General features: G+C 44.9%; 1 protein-coding gene and 1 pseudogene across 1 annotated transcript in view; both read left to right on the forward strand.

Annotated features, from left to right (window-relative positions):
* Window positions 1-751: 751 nt before the first annotated feature.
* LOC115031143 lies at window positions 752-870 on the forward strand (annotated as a pseudogene).
* Window positions 871-2724: 1854 nt separating this feature from the next.
* The window catches only part of Ephx4 (epoxide hydrolase 4), a 27086-nt gene continuing 18597 nt past the window's right edge, over window positions 2725-11213 (forward strand). The window contains exons 1-2 of the mRNA XM_021163935.2: window positions 2725-3189; window positions 5468-5553. Of these exons, the coding sequence (XP_021019594.1) occupies window positions 2965-3189; window positions 5468-5553 (311 nt within the window). The 5' untranslated portion in view covers window positions 2725-2964. The remainder of the gene's footprint in view (window positions 3190-5467; window positions 5554-11213) is intronic.

Below are 11213 nucleotides of genomic sequence, written 5' to 3' on the forward strand. Positions count from 1 at the left end.
GCGCAGGCTGCAGAAGATTCTTATGGATAATGAACATCCAGAGACGTCCAGCTTCTTTGGTATTGAAGGAAATGAAACTGAAGCCCTATGTGGTAGTGATGGTAACTCATTAAGTTAGCTAAGATATTTCTATCAGCACATGTTGGAAAGGAATAGTGGGAAGTAGTGATACATACCACCAGGCCAGACTAAATAAACATAACCATTTTGTAAAATATCCTCTTTCGTAAAATCAAGTAGTTGCATGTTAAACTCTTGTCTGTAGGTTTGTAGCAATTCCTGCTAAGCATATGCTCTAAAGAAACCACTGCAGACTAGGAGATATGTACAAGAAAAATGCATACACACATGGATCATAAAAAGAGGGGAAAAGAGAAAAAGACAAGACACAACCCCAGTACTATAGACCAATGGGACGGCGCATGGGGGTGGAGACCCCCAGAGTGGAACCAGGGAGCCACAGCAACAATGCAATCCAATAGACATGGACTCATTAGAGTCAGGCCGGGTATCTCAACCTGTGCCACGCTGTGCCACGGAAGAGTCCCAAATACCGGTATGTCAAGAACCTCACGTCTTCTACAAAAACCATCACAAACATGATAGAAAACTTAAAAATCTTTAGTCTCATCATTTGCACCAAGAAATTTTAGACTTGACATTAAAAGGATGGAGAAAAATCAACAAATTTGGCCTCACCAAGATTAAAGCTTTTTTTTTTTTTTTTTTCATGAAAAGACAAATACAAACTGTCTACAGTCATACCACCCTGAACGTGCCTGATCTCATCTGATTTTGGAAGCTAAGCAGGATCGGGCCTGGTTAGTACTTGGATGGGAGACCACCTGGGAGTATCAGGTGCTGTAGGTTTAAAAAAAAGAAAGGAAGAAGAAAAAGAAGAAGTAGTAGGAGGAAAAGGAGGAGAAGAGACAAAAACAAACTAAGGGGAAAGGAAAAATCACATTATGCATGAGAGGTTTGTAGTTATGAGTTATAAACTCTGAGGAACTCTCAGACTTAGCTGTGGGAAAAGTATTGCTTTAAAAACAAAGAACAGCTCTATCAGGGTCCTGTCAGCAAAATCTTGCTGGCGTATGCAATAGTGTCTGGTTTGGGTGGCTGTTTATGAGATGGGTCCCCAGGTGGGGCAGTCTCTGGATGGTTCTTCCTTCCATCTCAGCTCCAAACTTTGTCTCTGTAACTCCTTCCATGGGTATTTTGTTCCCCATTCTAAGGAGGAACGAAGTATCCACACTTTGATCTTCCTTCCTCTTGAGTTTCACGTGTTTCGCAAATTATATCTTGGGTAGTCTAAGTTTCTGGGCTAATATCCACTTATCAGTGAGTACATATCATGTGAGTTCTTTTGTGATTGGGTTACTTCACTCAGGATGATATCCTCCAGATCCATTCATTTGCCTAGGAATGTCATAAATTTATTGTTTTTAATAGCTGAGTAGTATTGTTATACACATACATATGTATGTATAAGTATACACAAATATATAAATAAAGCCTGTAAAAGCAACCCCCCACCCAAAAAAAAAAAACCCAAAGAACAAAAGCATTTGTGGATATAGCCCAGAGCTAGTGCATGCAGGCCCACCACCCCTGCTTCCATGGGGGTGGGGCCAGGGATCAACACCAAGCAGAAGATTCGTATAGGCACTTTGTCAAGAAAAGTATATCTGAGTGACATGTGATCACACAGAAGATGCCATGTACTATTCGCCATTAGGAAATAAATGTAGGCTTTATTCTTTTTATTCATTATTTAACAGTAATTAACAGTAATAACGCGGTAGCCTTTGTGGCATATTCAGACATATGTGTCATTAAACTTTGTTCTAAAACATTCACTGCCCTAGCTGCCCTCCCCCATGCTCTGCACCTCTGGAACAAGTGAAATTAAGAAAAGTTCAGTACACAGCGTTTAAAGAATGGGACCCAGGCTCTAAGCAACACCTCTAGCACCGAGCAGCCATTCTGGAAACCAGTTTGATTCTGTCACAGAAAGCCAAAGGTACACTTACCCACCTTATCCCACTGTCTCATTTCTAGGTGAAATAGGAAAAAAAAAAAATGTTCACACAGAAACATTTTATGTAGATACACTTATAACAGCCCTAAGCTATTCAGATGTGAGGAATCTCTGCTCAGAGATGGCTCACCAGTTAAGAGTACTGGCTGCTTTTTCAGAGGACCTGAGTTCAGTTCCAGAGGTGAGGGGTGCACAGGCTTACAGTCACCTGTAACTGCATCTCTAGGACGGACGGACGGACGGACGGACACACACACACACACACACACACACACACCCTCACGGAAGGGAGGTCAGGGAAGAGAAAGAAGGGAAACAGGAAGGTAAAGGAAGACTAAGAGAAATGAATGTTTCTTAACGGGGCGGGGTGGGGGGTGTAGGGCTGATAAACTATTGTAGAGTCTACACCAATGGGGGCAGGAGGAGGGAGGGGGAGGGGAACATTAAGAAGAGGCGGAGGAGGGAGGAGTCCTTGCTAAGGGTAGGGACAAGCTAATTGATTGCTTGTGCCTTGGTGTCAAGTGCCTTTTTGCTTTTTCTGGCTGGGGTGTTTGGTAACTTTGAACTCAGTTAAGGAACAGTTAATATCTGTAAGAGACTGTGCTAGGGGTGCCCACCTGAAGAAATAATTACCACAGTACAGTACAAAAGTCCCTCCCGCCCTCCGCGATTCTCACATCCGGGAAAAGGTCTGCGGCTTCTTGGACCGGGGCGCTGGGACCTGTTCAGAGCCCGGAGTTTCGACAGGACCTGGGGATGGCGTTCAGCGTCGCCTTCTTGTCGCTCGGCTCTAGCGACGTGGCACGGGAGGAGGACAGCCCGGGCCTCGCCCTGCGCGGTCCCCGAGGCCCGGGCGCGCGGCGTGTGCGGGGCGAGCGGGCGGGCGCGGGAGGGACGCCACAGCTCGGCTCCCGCAGGCGCCCATGGCCCCGCCGCGCCCGCCCCGCCTGCTGCCCGCGCTGCGCGCCCTGCTCTACTGGTCCCTGGTGTACGGCTACTGCGGGCTGTGCGCCTCTGTCCACCTGCTCAAACTTTTGTGGAGCATCGGTAGGGCGCCGGCGCAGACCTTCCGCCGGGCGGCCCGGGCCAACCCTCCGGCGTGCCTGAACGACCCCTCCTTAGGGACTCACTGCTACGTGCGCATCAAGGTGAAGGCCGGCGCGGGCCTGGAGACAGGGGAGGGAGAGGGATGCGGGTGGGAGCTCTGGGAGCCGCGGTGCCTAGGGCGCCGGGTCGATTGTTCCTAGATGCGTCCCGATGGCTGCGGGCACCCGGGGGACCCCAGGGGAGGCAGGAGGGACCGGGCCAGGGGCTGTTCCACGGGTCAGTATCTTGGCTTTCCACTCTCTCCTTAACCTATGTGTTGGGGGTTGGGGGGTTGGGGGTTACGTGTTTCAGAACGTGAAATTTCTCTAACCGGATCCTCCTCCTGCTGAAGCAACTCAGAATAATTCTCCCTTTCCTACTGCAAGGAGAAGCTGTCTCCTGTTACCTTTTTTGCCTTTTAGGGCTCAGATCAGTTGCAGGGTAAGGCTCCTGGCGATGCCCTGCTGTCCAGATTTTGAGATGGAGGGAGTGGACAGTTCTTTGGAAAGTCATTTCTAATCTCAGATGACCTAGGCAGCACTAAACGATAAGAAATGGTTTGTGTTTGTGAGGAAGGAAGCAGGTGCAAAAAGTCAAAAATAAGAGAGAATGGAATACAAAGTAGGTGCCCACTTCTTAATAAAGCTCCATTCTCTGTGCTTAAATAAAAGTGTCAACCGTGCCAACACATTTTCATTGTCCGTCCTCGTCCAAGCTTCTGTCACAGCCCACAGACGGTCTATTTCCTGATGCCAGGTGGTGGAGTGATACAGTCTTTGTGATACGACCTACAGTCTGACTCACAAGCCTTTCAAAGGCAACATACAAGGAGATATTTGTGTTACTGAGTCCTGCCTGACGTTTTATCAGCAGCTAAACTCCCCCAACAACTGGGATTCAGAAAGGCAAAAGGAGCCTGAAACTGATGTAAGAATTAAGTATGTTCATGTTTCGAGAAGAAGGAGAGGAGGAGGAGGAGGGGGAGGAAGAGGAAGAGATCCACAAAGAAAAAGAGAAGAAAACATAGGCCAACGGACCTATAACTTAGTATAATTTATAATTCATCATTATAATTATCAACCTGGCATATACCCAGTGCGATAAAATCTTTATTAAATCCGATCTGGTGGCCATAGCATTTTATTTTCCCAAGACTCACCACCACTAAAATAATTTTAAAAAGATAACAGCAAAGTCACATTTGTTAATTCTGTCCAACTTAAGGATGAAACACAGCTTATGACTCTTCCTGGATTCCTCAGAATTCCTCTCTTTTCCCCTCAGAAGCGGAACGAAGAAATAGTGGTGACTCTAGTCACCTGGATACTTCATTCCTCTTAACATCTGTTTATTTAGTGACGCCGGGGGACGCATTGGTCATGCCAGGCGAGTGCTCTGCCACTGAGCTACATCCTTAGCCCTCTCATGACTCCCATGACCTTCATGACTTATGTGACTTAACTTGGACCTCATTTAGGGGAAGGGACTGCAGTGCTGGGGACTGAAGCTCGGGTCTCGTGCTTGAAAGGCAAATGCTCTGCCACTGCTCTGCAGCCTCAGCCCTTGGGCCTTGTTTTCTTAGTAAGGTGGTGGAATCAAGGGAAATGACATGCCAAACGCTGGAATCTAAAGGCCGGAGACAGAGTCCATGCTCAGCTTTGACTTGTACTGTCTTTCTCTCATACTTCAGGGATTTTGCTTTTCTCTCTTCCTTTCTTGTCTATGTTCCCATATCCTTGATGTCTGCAGCATTTTACTCTTGTTCCCAGTCCTTTCCTTTTCCGGGGTTAATCATCTCCCAGATGCAGCGTGAACTCTTGGGCACTGATATATTCCAATGTTAGAAACACAGATGTGACAGAGGGAACAGGCAGGAAAGGAGAGCATATATGAAACACTCAGATTGCAGTGTGGGAAGGAGATGCCTAAAAATAAGAGAAGGGGGTGTGAATTACATAAGTGATACTGCAGCTCTTGACAGGCAACTGAGAAAAAAATATGTGAGATACACTTTGCAACATTGAAATTCAGATCAGAATTATTTATGTATCCTGCAGGGGACAAAACGTGACACCTCACAAAGACGAAAGCTACATTGTAACATTGCTCCAGAAGCTCAAAATATATACACAGACCTTGTAACAGAGCAAGTAAGGGGTATTCCAAAGGGAATACCCACAAAGGTGAATTAGTCCCTTTATTCTATTGATAATATGTTGTTTATATTTATTTCTTGATATTAAAGTAATTCAAGCGAGAATATTTTAGTAACAGGGAAATACTAAATGTCTTAGTTTGATGTTGCCTGCTATCACATACTCCATATTCTTCCACTTTCAGGACTCCGGGTTAAGATTTCACTATGTTGCTGCTGGAGAAAGGGGCAAACCGCTCATGCTGCTGCTTCATGGATTTCCAGAATTCTGGTAAACTTACCAACTAACTTGTTTCTTTTGCGTTAACACTTAAGATTCTGGCTCAATTCATTTGATGCTGCTGTAAAGGAATAGAGTTTGTTGTTGGTGGTGGTGTTTTTGTTGTTGTTGTTTGTTTGTTTGTTTGTTTTGTTTTGTTTATTTTTTGCTTAGTTCTGGAGGCTGGGAGGTCCAAGATCAAGATCCGATGTGGGCTGCCATGTTGAATGATCTTATGATAGAGGGTGGAAAGGCAAGAAAGCAACAGAGGGTAAATTCGAGGTAAATCCCATGAGGTCAGATCACTCATGACCTAACTCTGTTATAACCATGGTTAAATGTCATAGTTTTACAGGGGCAAACATTCTAAACGTAGAACTTATCATGGAATCCCTTTCTCAAAACAGCAGATCATTTCACAGGATGAAAACTCCTGAATGTCCCTGAAGTCACAGCAATAGTTTCGTTCCTAATCTAAAAACATACATACATATATAACCACCCTAATTTTTGGAGATCAGCTGTTGCTGCGTAGCCCAGGCTAGCTGTCTTAGTTTGGGTTTTGTTGCTGTGAAGAGACACCATGACCAAGCAACTCTTATATAAAGGACATTTCATTGGGGCTGGCTTACAGTTTCAGAGGTTTATAATCCATTAGCATCATGGTGGAAAGCATGGCAGAGTCCAGACAAACGTAGTGTTGGAGGAGCTGCAGACGGTAGAAAAAGACTGTGTGTCACCCTGAGCTTAGCCCCAAAGCCCACCCTCAGAGTGACACACTTCCTCCAGTAAGGCCACACCTCCTAATAGTGCCACTCCCTATGGCCAAACTTTCAAACACAAGAGTGTACACAGCCATACTCTTCAAACCACCATACTGGCCTTGAACTCATACCCAAGCTCTTCAGTCTCCCAAGTGCTAGGCTTACAGGTGTGCACCACCACCCCTAAACTCTGCTTTTTCCTCTGAAGATTAAAAAAGTCTTCTAGAGTTTCAATTTTCTGAAGTTTTGAGTTATAAATCGAGTCAGGGCAAGAACTGAAGCAGAAACCCTGACTTCCACATACAGTCAGTGGTAGACTGCTACCTGGAACCGTAAGATGAAATAAACCACTTCCTCCCCAAGTGCTACGGTCCAAATGTTTTATCACAATGCAGGAAAGCCAAATAGAAGAAGGACCCTATGTATCCCTCAATAACATTTCTGCAGAGATGTTGTGAGAGTAGAATCAAATTACCTTCGTATCGCCCCAGGCAATACTCCAAATCTGTCCCTTAGGGACCTGGGAAGATGTCACTGGGTAAAGCAGCCACTGCTCAGGTATGCGAGCCTGGCGATCCAGCATCACTCTGGTCTCTACAGGTGCCTGCACATACATTGCAGACAACCACACAGACACAAAACTAAAGAAAAGAAAAAAGAACACAGTAATTTTTAAAACCCAGAAGCACCATATAGTAATGTGCTGCGTAGATTTAGCACTGTTACCCGAGACAGCTGAGAAGCAGCAATCTATGTACTAACTATCAGGGCAATAGTTAATGCATACTATCACACGGGACACAAAAGCAATAGGATTCTACATCTGCCAGGGACACAAAAGCAATAGGATTCTACATCTGCCGCCTTAAATCCAGAGGAAGTGTTAGAGAAGATAACACATCTGTGGGAACTTTAGCTAAATCAGCCCAAAATATGGCTGTTTGTCAAAGGATTTTTTCTCTCTCTCCCTCTACCTCAATTTGCATCTCTTTTAAAAATATTTCAAGCTGACCCAGGCAATTTCTGTGAGTTGCCTCCATCTCCAGCTGCCTGGGATGCTTGTGTAAACACTCCCAGGCAGAGACTCACTCAGGCTCCTCATCCTGAGCTCAGCACAAAGGAGGCAGTGGTGTCACCCTTTCAGAGGAGGACAGACAGGATGCTCCACACCGCAGTGTCCTGCCTGGGAAACCAGGATCCTGACATATGCTAACAGAAATGATAAGGGAAGAGGTTGTCTTGGTGTTTGCTTTTCTGCATGATCTCTGCTATTGTCTGAACCAGTCAGAAAAGCTAGGTGTGCTGGCAGCACATGTCTATGTTCCCAGCATGGCGAGGCCAAGACAAAGGAGCCTGAGGCCAGTTGGGTTTACATAGCAGTACCAGACTTGATCTGCTAACAAGATCTCATTTCAGGAAAACAACAAAACCACTGCCAACAAAACAACAACAACAACAAACAAAACAACCCCCAGCCCCCCAGGGTATAAAAATAGTCTTGTTTCAGTGTGGTAAGGATTGTTTCTGTGATGTGTGACAGGGACAATGTTTGTTTTGTTACTGCAGCCATTTCTGTTTTAGTTTATGGCGGAAATGTGAGTTAAATATGTTACTATGTATGAATTCCAAAAAAAGGATATTTACAGTTATTCTTTACAGACTGGGGGGAGCTGAGTAGGTGCTTTCTGTGCAAGCACAAAACCCTGAGTTCAAGCTCCAGGACCCATGTAAAAGAGCCAGGCATGACACTTAAAACCTCAGCTATGTGGAGGCAGGTGCACACAGGTCACAGGGTTCAAGGTCGTCCATTCCAGCTAGTGGAGACCCTGTCTCTAAACAAACAAACCAAGGTAGCAGCTGCAGAGATGGCTCAGCAGTTCAGAGCACTTGCTGCTCTTGCAGAGGACCTGAGTTAAGTTCCCAGCACCCACATCAGAGAGCTCATAACCACTTATAACTCCAGCTCTAAGGGATCTAAAACTCTCTTCTGGACTCCACAGATACCTGAACTCATATGCATGTGCCCCTGCACATACACACACACACACACACACACACACACACACAATTAAAAGTAAATCTTTGGCCTGGTGAGATGGCTCAGTGGGTAAGAGCACCCGACTACTCTTCCAAAGGTCCGGAGTTCAAATCCCAGCAACCACATGGTGGCTCACAACCATCCGTAACGAAATCTGACTCCCTCTTCTGGAGTGTCTGAAGATATACATATGTGTGTGTGTGTGTGTGTGTGTGTGTGTGTGTATGCAAGTATGCATGAATACTTGTGGAATGGATGAGACAGGTGGTTGGGCCCAACAAAAATGTAAATATGTTAATGTGTAAATGAGGATGTTAATGAACATGTAAATGTGTGTATGAAGGTTTCTGTGTCTATGCATATTTGCTTGGGTAAAAGTTTTCCTTCTTAGAACAAATGTGACTTTCTTTTCCTGGTTCAATAAAAGTTAATCACTCCAAGTCTCCCTCTCACCTGGCCATTGAGAGGTGAGGGTTCTCAGCAAGAGAGAAAGGAGCCTCTTAACAATAACTCCTCTACTGATACACACACACACACACACACACACACACACATGTGTCAGTCAGATGTTACTGATTCAGCCATTTGCTTAAGCAGTCTGCTGAATTGAAGGCATGTGGGCATGGGGTATGCTCCAGGGCCCTGGAGTGTGCCCAGTCATACTAGGGAGATGCTCCAGTCCCAGAAGTTCTGAGGGAAGAATCCAACTTCCAAATTTAGGTTGGGGAATTGATCTCGCTGGGGCCTCCAAATGTTAATTCAACAGATGGGAGGTGAAAGTCTACCAACAGAAATCATGGCCAAATTAATTAAAACAGCTTTTTCTGTTATTTGTGTACATGGGCTATCTCCCCCTAAGGTGAGGTTCAAGAGATTAGTATTGGACATGGGGAAGATAAAGGGTTTTATAGCTCAGAAGTAGAGAGTTTCCAAACGGGGAATTGGCAGGCAACTAGGGGGCGTAACAGGAGCAGAATATAAACATAATAAGTTGGCCATAACAACCTCCTGAAACAAAGACATGGTGCAAGGTGGTCATAGCAAAGTAAACATGACAAGGTGATCACATCAAGTCTTTTAAACAAAGGCAGGGTTTTCATTTCCTGGAACAGGAATATCAGAATAAGCGGGAGGCATGATTATTCAAATACACAAGAGGCAGAACTTTATTGATTATTGGGCATAATGAATTATAAAAAGGGATGAATTGGACTTCAGAAACGAAAACAAGAAATATCCATTAAAAATTGTAAAGCTAGTAAGAAAATAATACAATCCCATGAGTCAACAGAGGAGACTCCTAAANGAAACAAACTTCTTCCTTGAGAACAATGCACAGACAAGGTAACTGTGTCCCTGGCTTGGGAGATAACTCAGTGGGTGAAAAGTACATGTTGTGTGAGCAGAACCGAGTTCAAATCCCTAGCNCAAAAGGCTGGACACATAGTGTGAGTATCTATGATCACAGCACCCCCATGAGGAGATGGGAAATGGATACAAGAGACTCCCTGGACATTAAAGGGATGGCTGTATTGGTGTGTGTAATACAAAAACAAGGAAGGCAGCTGACAGGAGATCAAAGGCTAGGAGACTGAAGCCCAAGGTTGTNCTCTGACCTCCACATATACCAGTGGTATGTNTGTGCTTACATTAACACACACTTACACAAAGTTACCATGTCCTGGTCAAAGACACTATTTATCTAAGATGAAACACCAAACTCACATTAATCAGTAATGCTCTACAGACTTCTGTGAGCCACATTCTGAGAGCAGAGCAGAGGCACTTTGCCATTCATAATTAAGTATGCATCTGACACCTTTCCTGGCAATGTTTCCATCCTGTGGCATCACACTCTTGTCTTACTGCATTATCAATCCACATTGGAGTGTTCTACCCTCTGTTGAGTGACNATCTGACACCTGTGTGCGCTCCACTACTGCACTGCAAANGCACTTTCAGATGATAATTTCTCACTGGGTGTGTATCAGCTAACATTACAGTGCCTGCAGATGCTTTTGGGAGTCCTACAACATAAGTCAGTCACCCTGAAAATTTGGTATCTGTCTTAGTCAGGGTTTCTATTCCTGCACAAACATCATGGCCAAGAAGCAAGTTGGGGAGGAAAGGATTTATTCAGCTTACACTTCCACACTGCTGTTCATCACCAAAGGAAGTCAGGACTGGAACTCACACAGGTCAGGGAGCAGGAGCTGACGCAGAGGCCATGGAGGGATGTTTCTTACTGGCTTGCTTCCCCTGGTTTGCTCAGCTTGCTTTCTTATAGAACCCAAGACTACCAGCACAGAGATGGCACCACCTATAAAGTGCCCTCCCTACCTTGATCACTAATTGAGAAAATGCCTTACAGCTGGATTTCATGGAGGCATTTCCTCAACTGAAACTCTGTGATAACTCTAGCTTGTGTCAAGTTGACACATAAACCAGCCAGGACAGTATCTTTCTGTGTTATACTGAAATAACTTTGCTTATTTGAAGAAGAAAATGCCCTAAGTCTCTGTGTTTTTAATTAATGAGTTCTGTGGCCTTCTTATGAAGTGTGAGGGTTGACTGGCTAGCAGCGATGTAATAACTCCTGGAGCTCGAGTTACAGACAGTTGCCAGCTGCCCAGTGTGGTTCTCTACAAGNGCAGCTGGTGCTCTCAAACAGGGAGCTCTTTCTCCACCCCTCCAAACTAGTCCTCTACAAGAGCTGCCAATGCTCTCAAACACCGAGTGAGCTCTTTCTCCAGCTCTTACACATGTTTGCCTTACATCATTATTCTGTTGGATTCTTTCAGACTTAGTTTCAACCTTCAGACTCTTCCAAACCAGAATTTCAACTGTTGAAATTACTAAAAAAAATAAAA

Source organism: Mus caroli, chromosome 5, assembly GCF_900094665.2.
Source record: "Mus caroli chromosome 5, CAROLI_EIJ_v1.1, whole genome shotgun sequence".
In the NCBI taxonomy this organism is placed as follows: domain Eukaryota; kingdom Metazoa; phylum Chordata; class Mammalia; order Rodentia; family Muridae; genus Mus; species Mus caroli.